At 41.2% G+C, this 20,945-nt stretch overlaps 1 protein-coding gene across 4 annotated transcripts in view; it reads left to right on the top strand.

Annotated features, from left to right (window-relative positions):
- Positions 1-20,945, top strand: part of unc5a (unc-5 netrin receptor A) — a 135,959-nt gene that overhangs the window by 45,517 nt on the left and 69,497 nt on the right. For all 4 annotated transcript variants that reach the window (XM_058649816.1, XM_058649818.1, XM_058649817.1 and 1 more), the window contains exon 2: positions 18,077-18,292. In XM_058649816.1, the coding sequence (XP_058505799.1) occupies positions 18,077-18,292 (216 nt within the window). The remainder of the gene's footprint in view (positions 1-18,076; positions 18,293-20,945) is intronic.

The raw sequence follows: 20,945 nt of genomic DNA, 5'->3' as shown, positions 1-20,945 counted from the left end.
TAACAGATAGCCATAGGCCAGCCAAGTTAATCAGTGGTATCATCTTTAAGTGCGATGCATGTCTAAGATGAGTCACAACTCATCTGAATCTTCAAGCTTTTTCATGTTTTGTTTCCATATGTTGGTAGCATGAACCTTTCAGTTGTTGGCTCAAGCCATTATTGACAGCTGCACAGTTTCCACCTACAAGAGCTTTGATTGAGTTCCTTTGTCTACATAAATTCAAACACAATCATTAAAGCCTGTAGAATGCTGCTTCCTGCTGTTTCCTCTGTTGTCCAAGTAAAACGGTTTCTATAGTATAACTCCCAGCTGACCTTTTTCCCTCCCCACCGTACATTACATAGATAAATAAAAAGAGGCCCGGTGAGAAAAAGACGCCAGCATCTGAGCGTTTCATAGGCGAAAGCAGCCTCGTGCCAGCATTATCAGCCTGGATGCTTTAGCCTCAACAAACATTTCCATACAAAGGGCATCCACACCCAGAACAAGAAGGTATTTCTGCCTTAATCTTTATCTCTCACTGTCAGCAGCACCACAGTCCCACACCTAACTCTCAATTCTGCTGCTTATTTCCATCGCTTAATTTGTTTTTCCCCTACCTATTTAAAATTTGACATCAGAAAAAAAAAGCTCTGAATAATTGGAGTCATTCTCTGACCCAAAATTATTCTCTGAAAAATCCCTCGTAACTTTGTACTTAGTACTGTGCATTGGTTGCCTTTTGGTAAATAACACATTTTCACTTGCCATCTGATTAACGGTGGTTGACACGTGGCTGATGCTGTGTTTATTGTACTTTCTATTTCACTATCGACTCTCTTGGACGTACATATCTCTTTATTGCATCTGCTAATTCAAGTGTTATTCATTTTTCAAACAATTCTCACATGAATTCAGAAAAGGTGGATTTTTTTTTTAATGAAACATCAAAGCAACTCATTTTCATACAGCAACCCTTTGGCATAGAATCCACAATAAGATTTCTGTGTTGGTTCAGGGTGTTATTGCTCTCCTCTCGCTCTTTTTTCCCCGGTAAGATTACAATTACTTCCAAAGTCTTTTGCTCATTCGAGGGTGCTTACAGGAACAAGCTCACTCTGAGACAGACTGGTCCTCACTTAACCACAATCCTGAAAATAGCTATACACTGTGGGCTGTCTATGAAAGAATACAGTGATAACTAAATATCCAGCTGAAAAACACCATTTGCCACCTCCACGCTCTCATTTACCATAGATTCGCCCTGATGATTTCCTGTTGAAAATCAATGATTCACTCTTTCAGAATAGCAGCTCCACTGAGGGGGTTGGCCAGGTTCTCCCTGTGGCAATGATTTCAATCAAGAGGCATTTGAATTCTCAGGCCTTTCACAGTGGAATGGTGCAAGCTGTAATAAATTGGACAAATGAGTCATTTCTGTGCAGAAGTTGGATTTAAATTGATTCACGTTGCAACCTCTCCGCATTTACACATTCTCAGACACATGCGTCATGCGGCACAGATGCACAAACACCACACACTTACTGGCATTGGCTCACGGGCTCTGCAGGTGCAATTGCTGGCACCGTTTCCTTTTTGGTTAAATTAGTTCCGAGTAGCGCGAGGCTGATGCTCTCAGCGTCGTAGTAAGGTGGTGTGCTGTTATTACTCAAGGCTCTTCTCACAAACTTACAGGCACTTAACATTGTTGACCTTTATCAACCACAGGCCTGCACTGGCAATTCGTGAGGGTTATATTGTCAGCCGCCATCAGAAGGCATAGGAAAATGTGGGGGCTTGTAAACCTGCCAAATATGCTTTTAAGTGTTCTGAAATGATCCAATGCATGTTTTAAAGCAATCAATCCAAAAAACAAAAATTGAATTGCCTTCAAACCAACTTGAATTCACATCATATCGTGCGAGTTGGTTATTAAGAGCCTGCAAACGCGGTTGTGTTCCGTTCTTAATGCCGCCACTTTCATTTTCCCTGTCATGAGCCCCCATTCACAAACCATTGGTTTTGTTTTGAACTCCGTGTTATGACATGTTTGTCGAAAAGGCAAAATTAGTACAATTAGTCTGACAGCTAAAAGATGGCATGTAATGGTTCTTTAATCCTGCCAAACCTCTGCAGAAGGCTGGCAATTTGGATCCCATATTACCATTCCAATTAGAATGTGTTTCCCTGTAAGACGTGTAACCAACAACATGTCCTGCATATAGTGTCTACGAGCTAAATCCTGACTCGTCTTGATTTGGACCGTTGATTTCCTTCCCCGCTGAGACGACAGCAATGTGACGAGCAAAAATGTGAACAAGGATTAGCACTGCTCGTGTGATTTTGGAATAGATTTACCACGAGAACTAAAGGGCACTATGTATCATGTGGTGTTGCAGGCAAAACACGAGCCGCCCATGACTCCCAATTTCACAAATTAAGGTCACACGGTCTTAACGGTGGATCTAAGCCTGTCGTCATTGGCTGTGCGGAAATCTTGGTGCATGTTTGACTTTTTTTTTTTTTTTTATAAATGGAGGACTTGCTGCTCCTAGCCAGGTGGAAGTGGAACAGTAATAAATGTGGCCCAATATATCATCCACAGCACATTACAGGGGAACCCGGGGGTGATTATTCATGCCGGCAGGGGCATGAACAGACCTTTCAGGGGTTCATGGGCTCAAACTTTGAAAAGGGCGTCTCTCTCGCCATACTCTGCAGGGTCGTTTGTGTGGTTGGCTAATATGATATGTTAATAAATGCATAGAAATGTTTCATCATGGCGCTTCTTCTTCTTTCTTTTTTTTTTTAATGTGATGACTTGATTAGTCTGGATTGGTTTCCGCGTGTATCTGTCAAAGTCCTTTTGTTTTCATGCACTGACTGTAATCATCATTGGATTCTTTAACCTTAATCATCGGGGTCAAACAGAAGAGCGTGTAATTTGTGGTGTGTACGTTCTGCGTTAACTCTTTCGTCCGTCTGCGAGCACACTCGCCATTCTATGAAGCCTCACCGAGTCTTAAATCTTAGAATTAGCTTCTCAAACTGGTGTAATCAAGAATGCAATTACCATACTTGCAGTGAATCAACATTTTTCACCCACCAGCCACGTTCTTGGACTCAATTAAAGCTAGAACTACAGTCATTTAGTGGAGAGCCAGGAAGATGATGCTATTCAGTAGGGCTGTGCAATTAATCGAAACTTGTTTTTCAATTACAAGTACAAGGTTCTAAACGATTGCTACAGCGGAATAATCGAAACAAAACAACGAAAATAGCTCTTTTAATGCTGTACCGGTGTCTGACTTCCTGTCCCACTCGTAATCCGACAACAATATAATACGGGTTTTCAGTGGAATTCATTCAGAACTTGTTCAAAGCCATTTTGTATGTGCAATAAATTCCATTCTGTTTCAAGTGCAACGAGCAATTCTTTGAAATAATCATGATAGAAGTGCTTATTATTTGTTTCATAATGGAGCAGCCCTACTGCTGAGAGCAGTGGGATACAGGTTGAAGGTAGATGGGATGTTCTGACTGGAGCAGACTGTGTTTATCGTCTGTTTGCGGCTATCAGGGCACACACACACACACACACACATACACACAGACAGATGAGGGACAACAGCTGGCCCTAATGCATGTTGGGTACGATCAGCTCAGCCCAGTCACAGCACATCAATAGACCCATACGTTAGCTGACAGCACTGAAATGTGCTCGTCTAGCAAGTGTCATTGGGCCCGGCCCCAGCACAGGTGATAGGAAAGTGGGCAATCTGTCTTTCTACTGGAGGGGTATGAGGAGAGGTGTCGGGTTGCCACCGGACATCAGAACTTTGATCCTTCACGAAAAGGCTGTTTCACAAAATGACAAACATTTGTAGCCTTAACCAGCTACACTTTCACTCAGTAACTACTAGTCGGGTTGGTCGTTGCCTCATAGCTCAGGCTGAATGTGTCTCTAATCATGTCTGTATATAGCAATGCCAGTATTTAAATTGCCTTTTCTTTTCGAAGAGCGTCAGTGATTATGACTCTCCATATGATTAAAACACCCACTCTTAAAAGTATTTACCTTATCATATGCATCGTGTCAGGCCATAATTAAATGGAAATGAGGAATTCTGTCGCGCACAGTGTGGCTGACGTGTAATTTGAGCACGACCGATCAATTATGTGTGAGATCTCGTCCACTAAACATCAGTACGTAAGAAAATAAGTTTAATAAAAGTGGCGGACTGATCTTTTTCTCCACCACTCCCAGTGAAAACTACATGTAGGCACAGTGGCACGGATCAGATAATGAAAAATGCCAAGAAATGTGGATTTGAATTTCAGAAATGGAGAGGCAGAGTATTGATTGCAGTAGGTAATACAGCAGCATTTTGTTATTAGTGTGGCGTCATCATTAGGTTTTCAGAGGAAACCCAAACAGTGGGATTAAATCCCCTTTTATCTACCGAAGCATGATGATGATAAGTGCTTTAACAATGCAGTCATATGTTCGGCACGTCTTAGAAATGGTAAAAATAACATGACAGTACTGTCTGAACTGTCTGTATCATCTTTCCCTTTCATGTTAAACAGACACAGCGACTCATTTATTGAAGTCAGAAGATTTCAAAGTCGATCATATTGTGATCATTTTTATTCAGAGTGTGTCGTGATTATTTCAGTCAGGTGAAATAACTACAGGTGTGTTCAGTTAATACACATTTCAGTTGGCTGTAATATCATTAAACCAAATATTATTTCAGTCCTTGAGCATTATTTTTGATGTATTCACTGCATCTGTGATCTTAGATTGAGTTTTTAATCTCAACCAGTCTTAACCTGGTATATCACAGCATATACCAGGCCAGTGGCTGCCTGCATGTAGTAACATGACCTATGAAAAACAAAGGTGAGCGTTAGTTTTGACACATTTGTCACATAGCTTTTTTTTTTATTTTTAAATCCCAAATACCACCCACACTCTACAAAACAGATTTAGAGCAACGTTAAAGACTCCTCGGTGCCAAGTATTATAGATTCTAACATTTCTTTTTAGTGTGCACATTAAAATCAATTCATTTGCACTCACTGTATTTTGGCAGCAGGACTCTCGCCCTGAGGTACAGTCCCCACTTACTAATGTCTCGTGTGTTGTTGCCATTTCATTTTCACTTCAATAGTTCTTATTTTAGTGCTTTTATTTGCTCATGCTTGTTTTAGCTTCTTGGTCATTTGTATTGGTCGATTTTAATCCGTGCCTTGTCGGACATATCTGTTTGTCCATATTTTCCGTATTTGCAAAACAAACCAACAATTGAATTGAGACCAGATCTGTGTCGTTTCTGGCTCTGCAGCCAATAATATTAAAGTTAAATAAGCCGGGTGTGGAAATGATGGTGGCAAATATTTTTAAAAGCAGACATTACATTACAGTTTCTTCTTACAGTTTTTGAGTTAAGCGGAGCTAACAAATACAGTGTCTTTAATTAAAATGAACATGATTCCACTGAACATGAGAAGAGAGACTGTTTTGCAGATTAAACCTCTCTGACCTCTTGCTTGAGCGTTGACCTGTGTTCTTGTGTTGAACTACCACAAGTATGTGGGCCCTTGAAACAAAATATTGTCATGCATAATAAAAAGATGTGTTTTTTTTTCATTTTGCCTTGTTCTGTATTCCTCTGAAGAGGAATGACAGTGCTACAGCCACATTTTCACTATAATGTGCATGTACTGCATAGGTGCTTACCAGGGAGCCAAATCTCGTCGTGCTGTAAGTGGTCCATTTAGGCAGAGATCGGCCTAAAGTGAAATCAAGCCTGTCACGCTCAATTCAGTTTGACTAACGTTTCTCCTTTTCAAAATATAAAATGCCATTAACCTCATATTCACCAGGTGGTTCGCTCATATAAGGTCACCTCCTGCCTTGCATTTCAAAGCGGTCCCAAAGAAAATACTTGAAAACCTCTCCATTATCCACACTACATTCAAAAGCTCTCAGAGTGAGAGAACCCCATAGTTTCTGGCTCCCAATACTTTTACAGTCGAAAGAAAAGCCCCAATTGCAGCAAGTCGCTGAGACTCTCTTGCCCGCTACATCCAAGAACAGACACAGTAACATGCTGACTGGATTCATAAAAGTGCTTTTAATAATGTAGGTAATGATCTTCCTTGCTGTTAAAGCACTCTTCACCGTTTCCTCACTTTTCTCCGTGTGTCTGACGGCGGCGACCGTGGTAACATGTCTCCACCAGACTTGTGGCTTGAATTCACTTGGTAGATTTTCCTTTGCCTTCTTTTCCCCCCAGATACTCATTGCCAGTCATGTAATTTTTTTGCTGTTGTTTATGCTTATAACTGAGTCGGCTGTGGAAGCCATTTCTGTCTTTGTAATGTGGACCGTGGCCATCAAGGCTCTTTATGGGTTTGGTAAAGTAGGGAGGAGGAAAAACCGAGACCATTGTTGAGGCGAGTCGAGAGAGGGATCTGCTGTGCTCCGTAATGGCACTGTGAGCATTCACATTACACATGTGACCGATTGAAACATCTCAATTGGAGGAGGTGAAGGACAGCTTGAAGAATATGTGTATTGTGCACGAGGCTGTAAACTCTCTGCAGATGTGTGTGTGTGGGGGGGGGGGGGGTGAGAGATGCAGACTATTGTGGCAATATATCCAGTTTGACTCTGCATCACTTGATCATGCCATAGCTTGGCCTCTTTATTGCAGCTGCACTGAAGGCTGGGGTTAAGGTATGTTTCACACTGAATAAATACCAGTACCTTCAATTTGGTATTGGAACCAGGCACAGTATCTTTTTTTAAATACTTCACTCTTTTCCAATAACTAAAACATGGTGTATACACACACTCACAGGACAGAGGAAGCTGCATCAGTAAATACATATTTATTTTTCTTTCGTGCCTTTCCTGTTTTCGCGGTGTTCATTTGACATATGAATTCAGACCTTTTTATGGGCTCTGTTTGCGGCTGTGTGCTTAATGGTGATGTTGGTCAGGTCAGCTGAGATGTGGGCTGTTTGTCTTGTACTGTAGTCGGCTTAATTGTGATCTTTATCGTTTAATTATGCTCAACCTTGTTTCAACTGCTCATGAGTGTTTTTTTTTTTTTTTGTCCCTTTTAAGAACAGATGAGTCACAGCAGCCCTTGTGCCTGATGTCAGCTGAGTCATGGAAACATGACGCATCGTAGATTAACCTATAGGTTCCAACATTTGGCACAGATTAGTTGATTAATGGGAGTTGATGCTCAGTTATACCAACGTAATTCAAGTTTGGTACGCGGCCCTACTCAGATACTTGTTGTACTGACAGAAACTTGGAAACATGTGCTACCAGTATGAAAGTACAAACTGCTGCTCTTTCAAGCTTAATATTAGCGACTGTTGCGGGATGACGGAGCCTGTAAAGTAGACATAAATGTGGGTGCCTGCATCATATTCACCTGCTCTACACTGGTTTTGTAGTGTTGTCTATTTGCAGTTGACCACACTTTGGAGATGTTACATTCTGCCCTGTTAAGCATGTGATTAATACATTATTTTAAATACTTTTTATACACAACCTGGACGAGTGTGTCTGACATTCAAAATAAGAAGAAAAATGTAGATTAACATCTCAGCACCTTCTGTACACGGAGAGCAGCTTTCTCATTATCAGATGGTGCATGTCTTCGCCTCGTATTCGTGGTTAGGTGTTATTAGCAGCGTAGCGGCTCTGTCCTTCCTCATCACATCACCTGTCAGAAGATCATCAGCAGCTGTAACGGCCCAGGAGGAGAATCCCTGCTACACACACACACACACACACACACACACAGGTTATCACAGCTATTCTTCATGAGACACTGCATTAACTTTCATTCATTTGGACAGCCTAAACAAAGAGTTATAACCCGAACCACAAGCATTTAATGTCTGTATATAAACATGCACACACACACTCACACATGCTCTCTCTTCCTCGGGAGAGGAGAAAAGTAACTAAGTACATTAACTCAAGTGGTAGTGTAGTTTTTATGTAGTGGTACTTTCCTGAGTATCTCTTTTGTATAAGAGGTAATACTTTAATTCCATCACCTTTAGTATGAGAATTGTATTTTTCTTACTTAACATAACACGAATACTTATGAAAAGCTATTAAATCAGTGCTTTGCTAAAGTTTAAATGACCCTGCTCTATTATGAGGGTGTGATGTTAGCACCTGCACCATGTTGAAGTAACTCTTTAAAGCAGGCTGAAGGGCGATGGTGCAGTTTTAAATCTGAGGCATAATTGTCATGTGGAGAATAAAGCTGTAGAAGATGGATCGATGGATGAAATTTAGTTTTCAGCTTAAATGTGAATATATTGTCTATGGTTTCTTTTTCTTTTTTGTTTGCTCCATATAACGAATAAATGGATAAAATCATTTTGAGGTCATAATTTTTCAACGTTTTCTTGCATTTTATGGACCAAACAAATCTGTCATTGTGGGACGTTCCAGTGTCAATCATGATACACTAGCGCTGTGCACCATTAAAAACATGTCATTGAGGTGAGATGGTCACACAGGGTGGCATGTTCTTTCATTACCTTAAACACGATCACTGTAGTTTGTTATGAGTCAATCATTCCTACACTTAGGGGGTGGGTGATACAAGCTTTAAATGATATCACGATAATCCATCACACAATCGCATTAATGCTATTCATGGCAATACTGTATGTCACACTAAAAGTGTTTTCTTTTCATGTGGAACTGCGTACTGTTCACAATATAAAAGCATACAGTATTTATGATGCAGGATTAATCTATAACAAAATCAGATGGGCCACATGAAGTCACATTGAAGCGGGCCGTGAGTTTGAAAACCTCTGCCTTAAAGGAAACTGATGAGTAGCTGCAGTTTCACAGGTGTGGAGAATCACACGTCATTAGAATTCAGAGCTTAAAGAAGCTTAAAGACTTAAATATTACATCTGATCTGCAGGGTGAAGGCAGAACAAGGACTGTGCTGGAGTGTGGCACAATGTTTTCCTCTTCCCTTTTATATTCTGGCTTTAATGCTGTTTTAAATTAATCCGAGGTGGGGGGAAAGAACACAGCACCACCATGTTCATTCATTTACACCTCAGCGACATCTGTAGTGACTCCTCTTCACCCTGCATCTTCATTATTACTTACCAGTCAGAGTGCATTGTTTCTTCTCCTGGTACTATTTAATTATCAACACTTGTGGACTCATGTGGAGTCATGCGATTCCCAATGTACAGATACAGGCCGTGTAAGAGGACTCCTCACACACTCCAAACTTTATTTTATTCACCAAACTTGGGTAATACAGTAAATATATAACATATTCATATTTCCTGAAATTGGCCATGAAAAATAATTTTTTTTGCAGTAGATGAACCAGAAAAGGTGGAGAAGGTGTGTTTTGACTAAAAGCACCTGTCTTCCTCCATGCATCACTACACCTATATATACTTGTCTCACTCCATAAGGCAATGTTGCTTTGCTAAATAAGAGAAAAAATAAATATTTATTGAGAGCTTAACGGTGCGTATTTCTAACTTGTGTTTCAAATAAATTGATATTTAAGTCATTATAGGAGCGTACTGTGAGAATGTTGACGTCAATCTAATGATCAGTGCATCACTTAAAGTCTTTACTGAAATATTCGTGTTGCCTAGAGATTTGATTCTTACTTTGGTGACCTGGAGACTTCAAATGGAGACTGTTTTTGTGCTTAATTGCTAATAGGATTGTATTTTTTACAGATTTCTAATTGATACGATCTGCATTTTCTATTGCCAATCTTATCCAAACTGGTAGTGTATTGACACTGTGGGAAGCTGAAGGGCCTTGATGGAGTTTTGTGCTTTTTAAAGTTAAAGTCATCATGTCACCGACGTCGGAATGTGTCACTCTGTTGTGGGTATATATATATATATATATATATATATATATATATATATATATATATATATTTACACCTGGCATCTAACATGCGAAACATTAACATTTCTATTCTTGGTTCGACACCGATCGCATTCTCATGCCAGTTGTGGTTAATAAAAATGATGATAATGAGATTTAATTATTTCCCTTCTGATCTCAAGCATGCATTCCCCCCCCCCCCCATCTGCACTGTGAGTGAGCCCAGTGGCGTGATGTGTCATCGCTGCTGCAAGTGCTGGCGGGTTGTTAAATTGGAAAATTGGAGCCAGCATTGTACAGTAGAGTTTAACAGGTGATGCTTTGTCTCGGCCTTATCTCCATGTTGCGTTCTAATTCGCTGTCTGATGCTGTGAGAAGCCTCCATGCTCTGTCACACTAATTAAATGGCACGAGTCATCCCCCATTTCTATCTACCGCGGTCTTCACTGGGAAGAGGCTAAATTATGGAATGAGGAGGAGGACAAAGAGAAAGGACTAGGCAGGGTGACGTGGTTGACAAGTGTCGCAGGGGGCCTCACATTTACAATGGTTTATGTCACAAGCCTTTGGAACAGACTGAATAAGTTCAAGAAGCTTCTGTTGACAGCAGGAGTTGTATTGTCTCCCTGTGCTGGTTTGTCATTCAGCCAAATTGGACCTGTTTTCTTGGATGGACTAGAAACTGGTGATGTATTTTCTTTGAGGGCATGTGCTGCGAGGTTGGGTGGAACTTACTCTTAAAGAACATTGTTTGTAATATGAGAGATGGGATATGGAGCAAGTTGCATTTCAGGTCAAAATGTCTATTTTTAAGTGTTGCGTTCAGGTTTCCCAGCATCGTAAACAACATAGCAGTACCCGGCATTCCATTATTTAAGGTTTATGGCTTCTGATCGTTACGCCAGTCTGCCTCGTACTTTCCTGCACTTTGAATTGCTCCAGTTGTAAAATGCAGTGTGTGAAACCTCTCACTTTAGCTGTAGGCATATCCGGTAATTAAAGGATTAACTTGGTTAATCTGAATTGTCTCTTGTCTTTGCCGTCCTCCTTCCTCCTATTATTTCCTAACATCCATTTCAAAGATTCAAGAGGGCCTTCTTTCCCGCTCCTTCTGTGTTCCTCTGTCTTGCCGTGTCTGTGCCAAGCTCTAATCAACTTGCTTCTGAATAACCTTGTTTCCGGCTAAGCGCACGGGGACAGCAAATCCGTGAGCATGTGCGTGCCCTGAATGGCAACGGCGGTGACGGCGCCTGCTCCTCCTGACGGCTCAGACTCAGTCTTCACTTCCTTTTGAGGATTGTGTGTTGTGTTTTAAAAACATCACACGCTGGAACTACAAACAGGTGCAGCTTTGAAAAGTGTGAGGCGTTTCCATCCATTTGTAACAGTAAAGCGTTTTCAATCTTCCTCTAAATTGAGCTAAATCTATCAAGTATTTCTTGTGTCAGGGCAGTTTTATTTTTTTTAATTTTTTTTTTTTTTTACCCCAGTGTTTTATGTATTTCTCAAAATAGTCTGTAGCCTCCTGAGATGAATTCGTAAAAACGTCTGCGGAAGGATCTTTGCAGTTCTTGTGTGAGATGTGTGTGTACCCAGCTGATGTTTTTACTCAGTTTAAGTAACCTTAAACACCGGGGGTACAAAAAAGAAATAACTGCATTTTAAAAGCGAACTTTGATGTTATTCAAGTGACTGATAGTTATCCCGTTTTAAAGGCACACACTCAGAGAGGAGCACTCCTCTAACACATAATGCAACTCGATATTTGCCATCCTCCAGGTTTGAATTATGTATTTTCAATTTAAACTCAGCTCTTCATCTCTTAAACACTAGCGTAAGGTCATGGCCAGAAGTTTGTTACACTTTAGATTAGGGAACACATATTCACCATGAATTAGTTGCTTATTAGCATGCAAATTAGTAACATATTGGCTCTTAATTAGTCATTATTAAGTGCGTATTAAGGCCTTATGGCCTTATTATATAAGAGTTTTCCCTCAACAACAAGTAAGGAAGCATTACAATCTTAATATGCTCAGTATGGACTTTATCACAAGGCAAGCGTTCCTTTAAAGGCGCTGTGCGTTGATAGGTGAGGTGAAGCAAAGGTTCCGGGAAGCGTCAGTGTTGGCAGTGAAGGTAGAAGACATAAAGACCTCCGCCCCCCCCCTTCCAGGATGTTGCCGAGATGACAGGCCCAAAAAATAACGACATAAAAATCATCAAACCAGAATAAGCTGATTCTAAGCTCCTATTGAAAGGTGTTTGACTGTGCTCTGCGCCATGTTTATACAAATGACACCTCCGTGTTTTTTTTTTTTTTCCTTTTTGTTGGCAAAATGTTTAATGACATTTTTTTTTTTTTTTTTAAAGCATTTAATCATCCAAAGTGCTGCCTGTGTGAGAAGACGTGATTCATGTCGACAGCTTTTAATGGCCATTTTCACAGTCGACAATGTGACCCAAGCCTCGGTGGCACAATTATTGTGGAAATATGCTCGTCAAGGAACACTATAGACAGCATGGTATAAGAGCCCGGGATTAAAATATGCACACGGATGTACAGCTCTGCATCAGTGTACATGCTTAGCAGCCAATTTCCAATTAATTTAAATGGGAAAAAAAAGGTTGTAATAACATCACATGTGGCATGTATGAGAATCATTTACATATTCACGCTCGTCCTCCTCGGTCCCCTTCTCTCCTTCTGTGCGTTGTTTTAAGCCTCTCTGTCTCCTCCTCCCCCCCCCCCCCCACACACACACTGATGGAAACGTGACGTGATGAAGTTTAGGTTACTATGGTGTCCGTCGGAATATTTATTTAATGCATGAGAGCCTTTTTCTCTGCACATGCATTTTCAGTGCCAGTGATTGATTACTTCCCGGGGCCAACATTAATGACCAGGGATATCGCGTGGGATCTGACTGTGTTGGTGCCTGAACATTTTTTGTTTTAACGTGTCGTTTTGCTTGCATACATTATTCTACATCTGTCATTGATTGAAAGAAAGACAAAGCTAGAGCTTTTGTTTGTGCCGGGGTTTTTTTTTTTGCTTACGTGTGGTTTGTATTTTGCAAATGTATGCAGGTTTTTTTTATTTTCCGTTTGTGTACATGTGTGTATCTGCATTATAGGTTGTCTTTAGGGACAACAGACTAAAGACCACTTAATTCGAGACAGCCTGTCCGACTGTAGGACAAGAGCGAGTTGTTGCCCATCAATGCAGAGACAGATAAACAGCTTAAAGCTGTGATTATTTCTGAATTGAATTTCAAGTCAGACTAGGGCTGCGACAGAAAAATGTCTTTGTGTTTAACAAACCTGGAAATGATGATGTTCTCAAGTGTCTTGTTTTGTCCACAAACCAAAATGATTCAGTTTTATTGATTTCGTATGTTATATGGAGCAAAGAAACCAGAAAATACTAAAAATTTTGAAAACATGTTAAAATTAATTTTTTTTTAAAACCCTCAAACCAATAATGGTTTTTAATTGGTTTGAAACAGTTGGAGTCTGCAGCTAACAATCTCAGTTAACTATACTTTTAAAAAGAAAAAAACGATTTCGATTGGATTTTTCTCGATGAATTGATTTGTTGTTTGGTTTATAAAATGTTAAATGTTGATCAGTTTTCCCCCCAAACCTCTAAGTAATGATGCTCTCAAATGTCTCGTTCTGTTCACAAACCAAAACTATTCAGTTTTTGTGGAGCAAAGAAACCAGAAAATATTCACCTTTAAGAAGCCAAAAAATCAGAGAACTTGTTTCATTGATTAACAAAATAGTTGACAATTAATTTTGTAATTGATGAATCATTGCAGCTTAATAAAACATGTAAGTGATAAATTGGTACCTTTATAATTGCTTGCCTGGTTCAGGAGCTTCACCACTAAACACTTTGGTAATTGAAGATTCCTGTCAGATAGTTGAAAAGTGAATACTTTTTTATGTCATGCATTCTGCGTTATAGAGTAATAGGTGTCCAGGAAACAAATGTACATCTTTGTGTTACCTCTTTAGGACATAAACCCTGACCTTGTCAGGACCAGCAGTCCTCACGGAGACCAAAACCTGGTCCAAACGAGGCAGAACATCATTTCTGAGGAACTGGTTAAAGGCTAAGATTTGAATTGTGGTGAGGTTAAGGTTAAGGGTTAGGCATTATTATGAGGCTTCAGTCAGTGCGAGTCCTTCAAAGGATAGCTGCGTGAACCTGTGTGTGTGTGTGATTGGTTTAAGAAGTGTTCGCTGAAGCATGGTTTCCTCATTGAAAATGGTGTTTTGAATCTCAGACATGTGGCGCAGTAAATATCTGTCAGCGGTGGACAAACACATCAATCAGCCATGTTCCGGATTATAAATGACGGGCGGTCTACCTTTACGCTCCCTTTTCTGCTTCATTCCCTCTTTAATATTGTCTGCAGCTTATTAAAAATATTCCTCTCTCTCTCTCTCTCTCTCTCTACACGAGCAAGGCTCCTGTTCCCAGAATCCTCAAGTGCATACATTGTTGTTTTCCAGTGCTAGCTATATAAAGACACTCGGCGACGTATTAAATCATGCGGCGGAGCACTTGAGCAAACCTGAGCACTCTGAAGGAAAACATCAACCAATAAAGTGGTTGTGACAAATTTGATCCGGGCTTTGTTGTTAATGGCAGCTAAACATGAGATGGTTTAATATTCTGGATAGTCATTTTAATTGAATTAATTTCAGAGGACATTGTAATGCGCTGATGGTGTCATAAAACACTTGTTATGGCTGCTGTTCATCACTGTGATATAAATTATGCCCAGTGATTGCTCAATGATGCTTTTCTTCAGGGACATGGCGTTGTTGAAGAAAAGAAAAAAAAAGAAATGTAATTGGCTCCAAAGGGCAGACGACGTGTTAGTGCCATGAGGGAGAAACACAAAAGAGGGTTACTTCCTCTCCGGCTTTTTTTTTTTTATCCCTTCTGACATTCTCATACCACGGTGCGTTCAGCAATTCTGTTCTCCGAGAAGATAATAAGGAGTGAAATTTCAAAATAAATGCTTACTTTACAAATGGTGATAACAGGAGTCGACAGCATAGCAGACACCAGACCTGAGATTTGTGTGTAATCAAATCTCCTAGAAGGTGATGTGTTAAGTGACATCAAAGAAAGGGTTTGTATGAAATATTAAAGACAGTCGGTAACATGTGATCCACAGTGAGGAGGACAAGTATCGTCACAGTGGCTACAGGAAACTTTTCTCATGTTTTCTTTCGTCTCTCGTATATATTTTTTTTGAATGTGTTTGTGTCTGAATCGTAACCTCTACATCCTCTGCTCCCCTGGTGCATGCACTCAGACTCTGACCTGGGAGTTGATGTAGTCAGCTGGACAGATGAGACATGGGGGTCTGTGCAGCCTGGACATCATGGCTCAGCACACTGACAGCTGGTGCACCCGCGTGTGTGTGCGTGTGCGTGCGTGCGCCTTTTAGGTCAGCGGAATTGTCTCTTGAGAGAATAGCAACTGCAGACAAATATAAGGTCGTAACCTGATTTATTTATTTATTTTATTTTATTTTTATTTTAAGTAAGAATCAGAATGATTCTTTTTATGGAAATGCAATTATCCAGGCAGTAATGTAATGTTATTGGTCCCGAGCAACACATCTTATTAAATCAATTAAATCATGTTCATTGGCTGAATCATCAACCAGGGAGACATTCAGCGTTCAGTGTTTGTTGTTTGTGTGCGTACAAAAATGGTCTGACAATGGGCTCAGATGCATTTAACAATTAATGGCAGCTTCAGCCACTCACATTCAGTGGATTATAATGCAGTGCCCACGTAGAGCTGCTGTATGTCTATTTGATTTGTGCATTGACCCGCAAGAAGTCTGTTAAGTAGCTGATACTCCCCGTTTGTGTGTGTGTGCGTGTGTGCGTGTGCGCTCGCACAAGTTGACTTTGAAGTACATTGTGTCGTGACAATAATCTGAGCCAATTTACTACGCATCAGCCCTCCATTATGGGTTTGATATAAAGCAGTACGTGACTGGAATGCCCTGCCCATAAAACGACAATTTATTTCTCTAAAGAAATTACGTGTTTAACCTCATTAACCTAAAGTGCATACTAAAATGGAAGACCAGCCCCATGCCTTCTGACACACACATGTACACACACACACACACACACAGACACACACAGACACACAAACACAGATCGGAAGCATCATCAAAAAGTTTAGGGATCGCGTTAAAGGTGACCTCCCGCAAATGAGGAGCCGGCGGTGATTTAACATCATCAGGAGCTCATCCCGACCGTTCTTAGCCACGCGTCAGGTGTCTCAGGTGGCTTTGGTTTCGCTCTCAGTTTCAACATCATCCTTTCTCTATGAGATGATTAACCTGGCAGGTGTGAGGTGAGTCTCGCCTACTGTTTTACTGAGCTGTCGTCGTCGGTCTGCGGGGATTACAGAGGGTCAGCCCGGCCAGCTAATAGCTGTGGTCACAGAGCTGGAAGCTGGCCAATTAGAAGAATCCACCGTCATTAGGACCAACACATTTTCAAATAACCTGACCTGCTGGTCCCACACTGTTTATTAGCTAAGTTTTGTCTCTTTGCTAAAGCAATTATACTCACTATTGATGATGAACTGTGGCCTTTTTATTTCCTCAGACAACACAAATGCTCTCTCACATACATAGTAAATAATATCTGGCAGCTACGTTGTCCTGAGTCGAGAGCTGCCATATTAATGACATTTTCTTCTCGGCAAATGTGTTGTAATAATAAAGTGTGGTTGGAAAATGAGGGGAAAGAGGCAAAGTGTCAAGCAAGTGATGTATGTCGTTCATTGGACACACAACATTTAGTTTTCATTAAGAGTTAAACATGTACACAAAACATTAATGGGGTTCAGCGGCACGTGGCGGCGGCAGCAGTGGCTTGCTTCACTGTGTCTCATCCTGATGAATTAGCAACACCCAGCACACGAGTAAAAAAAAAAAAAAAAAAATGCATAAGAAAGAGAGATATTTATATAATGTGTAGTGGGGGTGGAAGAGACAGATTGTGTCTGTATCCAAAGACTGGTGTTTATGACACAACGTAACGTTATCCCTGACCTGGACATCAGCCAGCTGCAAGGATGAAGGAAAGCTGGGTGATGGAGGAGAGGAAGTGAGGAGAGAAAGGTCAGCCATGAGTGTTGCCGTTTCATTATGAGAGATGTGGACTCCCATCCTCTCCTGCTGCACAGGGAGTGATGGAGAAGGTTGTTAATGCCTGGTCTGTCAGCCATATTGGATTCAGGGCAGTAAATTAATATTACACTCCTTTTTAAAGGGGTTTTATTTTGGGATTTACTGGTCTCTCCTGAGTGCCACTGGTGTAAAGAGGTTATTTCGCTGTTGCAACTCCGTCTTATCTCTCACACAAGGCTAATATGTTTAGAGAGAGGGAAAAGTGTGGTCACAGAGGAACGTCAGCGAGCGCTGTCGGCTCCATTGTGTCATGCAGCATTTGTGTTGAACAATTTCAAAGAGTGGACACGTTTTCTGTAAATAGCGCAATTGTCTCAGCTCGCTCTTTCTCTGCACATGGAATAGGTGTCTTCTCTCGTCCTTCTTCACACCTACTATATATCATGTACGATTATGAAGGACTAAAATCCAAATCTCCTGGATTTAAGATGGGATTTCAGTTTAACTGGCTCTCTCTCGTTGTCAGTCATCTCTACTCTCTCCCTGCCTCACCTTTCTTTCTGGATGAGGGCTGAGTTAAAGTCCTGGCTGAAGAGACATTCAGCGCGGTGTGAAGTGGCCCATAGTTGCTGAGATGGGATTTATGGCCACCAGTACATCAGTGGTGATGTTAAAAGGCTGTGATGAAGAGCTAGAGTAAAGACATGGACTCTATTGTTGGAACAACCCAGTGAAGCGCACACAAGGCCGTGCTCCATCATTTCCATCTGTCCTCCTCACAGCTGTCTTCCCCAACCCCCCTTTGTCCGTCTCTGTTTTCTTCAGCTTCTTGTATTTGCATGTACAGTACGAGTTGCTATTCACCGCAGAGAGTTCCTGTGTAAGACATTTGATCACTCACTCATCAGTCTCAGCAGCAGTGCGGGAAAGTTTGATCTGAAAACTTTGAATTCTCTTTCATTCTCTTAAGGTTCTGAGCACACGGCCACAGCAACACTCCCTGCCGCCTTCTCAGATCTATTACCTCACTTCCTGGTGGAGCCAGAGGATGAGTACATTGTGAAGAACAAGCCGGTGACGCTGACCTGCCGCTCCACTCCAGCCACACAGATCTACTTCAAGTGCATCGGCGAGTGGGTGCACCAGGACGACCATTTGATCGAGCGGACCATTGACCCCGCCACAGGTACACGAAGCACACTTTCTGTTAAACACGTCTTTTTCTTCAGCACAGATAAAGCCCGATTTTTTTCTCCGATGTTTTTGCTGCAGATGTAAGACGAGTGCGACTGCATGGGTGTATTATGTAAAGTGTTTGCATCCTGAAAACTAAGGTTTGTGATTTCCCAGTGATTGCCGTGCTCCATCAGGCTCTTGGCTCATCCTCCAGCCTATTTAGCGTGCCTGTCTCATAATTAGCGCATTGGTTTCAGTCTCAGAAATCTTTCAGTCACCTTGGAGACCTGTTTGTTTTTGTCTCTGTTATGCTGCAGTCCCCCGCCTCCGCCATCAGTGTCATAAACATGTATGACACCGATGTGATGTGATTCAGCAGCAATCTGCAAATTCAAGCCACCCATTCACAGCCTGACAACTGATTATGTGAGAATGACAGGTTTTTCGAGGGGGGGGATAGGGATGTGCCCCCCCCCCCCAACACACACACAGACAAATGCTCTTTTTAGATCTGTAACTTAGCAAACATGTATTAAAAAAACAAAAAAAACAAATAAAGAACTGAACTGGAACTGGAAAACAGACACACCCAGCAGCACCTGCACACACTGTGTTCAAAACAGGCAAGACAATTTTAAATATGAATGTGTTAATTGATTTGCACGTTGCCTCTTTGTTTTTAGATCAAGAGCTCACATTTAAATGTAATCTGCAGGGTTTCTTACACCAACATGCAGCAGCTCAGCAAATACAGACAGAAATGTTTTAAATGTCATGCAGGTGTACCTACGTGCTGATCCTCACCGAGACTGTCGTAGGTGAGGATTTCGAGTGAAGTTTGCAGCTGAAAACAAATAATAAATCCCGTGCTGAGACGCTTATTTAGAGTGCACGTCGACTTGTCCTCTCCTGTTAAGGCTCTTTGTTCTAGTTGCACTCTATGTAAGTGACTTTGAGGCGTGATGATACAGGAGCCGATTCCCTGTGTCGTCGAGGTTTAGACGGGACTAAACATGTAACTGTGTTTCCATAGAGTGGAGCTTGTGTCGCTATTCTTGGAGCGTATAGACGTAGAACTGAATAATAATATTATAATAATAATGCATCTTGTCAACATCGTGTGAAGTCCCGAACTCGCTGTCACTCACACGCATCCGTGTCAGACACAGATTCGGATGATGCAGCCAGTGAATGACATCAGTAAGAGCATGAAAAGTTAATTTTCTTTCCTGTTTTCTGAATAGAAAGCAAAGTCACGAGGGAGCGCATGAACTTTTGGAAATGATCAGAAATGCACTGATATAATACGATGAGTCTTCCCCCTTGTGTTTCAATACGTGTTCCGCTTACTGATAAATGAAGGGAGGGATGCAAAATAAAAAAAATGGTACCAATATCAGCAGGACTTTGATAGATAAAATGGATGTTGGCTCCTGAAAATGTTCAAGATCTGCTGGAAACTATACCTACATTAATAGTTTTTTTTTTTTCTCTCTCTCTCTGAGCAAAGAATACTAAAGTAACAGGGTTATATTCTCCATGAAGCTGCTTTTATTGAATACCATGTAAACAAAACAAAAACAATTGGTTTCTGTAACTGGGGCAGGAGATTAGAGAAATGTTTTCCCCAGGTGGGTTTGTCACGGAGAACAACACTTTCTCTGCGTATCCAGATTTCTAATCAGCTTTTTTACATGTACACATGTGCGTGGATATATATATGTATATGTATGGTTATATTTAGGAAAACACACAGTGTGATTCGTACATTCACACAGAAACTAGTTCATAGAGGTCTGTTGACAGCAATTTGTTGTCTGCTTTTCTTGTTACACACTTAAAACAGAGATGTGCTTCCAAAATGAAGTTAGAGGAACTTATCTGTCTCTCTGCAGAGCCAGATAACGAAGTGTGTTATAACCACGTTGTCCACTTACCTGTTAACCTGCGTTCTTTAATGGCGTGTTTCCACTAGCACGACTCTACTCGCCCCAGTACCTGGTACCGGGCGGGTAAACGAGCTGAGACGATGCTGTGTGTGGGAGAGGCACAAGAGGGGGTTAATCTTTGACATTTAGCAAGGAAATGTCTAAATTCTCATCATTTAACAGAAGAGTCTGGTGTATTTAGCGACCGCATCACAAACCCTGCCACAGTATTCAGTGACTGTGTCAGACAGATGCTGTGCTCCGGTCTTTTTCATTAACTGATTCTAATGATTCAGTACATCGAAAACAACTGCTTTACGAGTCACTAGTCACCAGTTTGTGTGTGTGTGTGTGTGTGTGTCGCGTATTAAACAAAGTCACGGCAGTTTCATGCAGCCGCTGTGATGGCCCCGCCCCCCACGTTGAGGAGGTACTAGAGCCAAGCCAGGCTGGGACCATGTAGTGGAAACACGGCAGGCGAGTAACCGGTTTCTCCGTTAAAATGTCGTATTTATTTGCATCTTTAAATCTTTTTTTGTGCAGCTCTCAAATGGGTTTTGAAGAGAAATATGAATTTGAGTTTGTCAGGAGCTGGATTTGTCAAGACAACAATGTGCACAGTTTATGGGGAAATGACATTACCAATGCAACATCGCTCTTCCAACATTAACCGATGATGGACAATTTGTCATGTGGTTATGAGCCATTATAGTCAACATTTATTTGTCTGTGAAA

This window comes from Solea solea, chromosome 14 (assembly GCF_958295425.1).
Source record: "Solea solea chromosome 14, fSolSol10.1, whole genome shotgun sequence".
Lineage (NCBI taxonomy): Eukaryota > Metazoa > Chordata > Actinopteri > Pleuronectiformes > Soleidae > Solea > Solea solea.
This window is presented reverse-complemented; position numbering and strand designations above follow the sequence as displayed.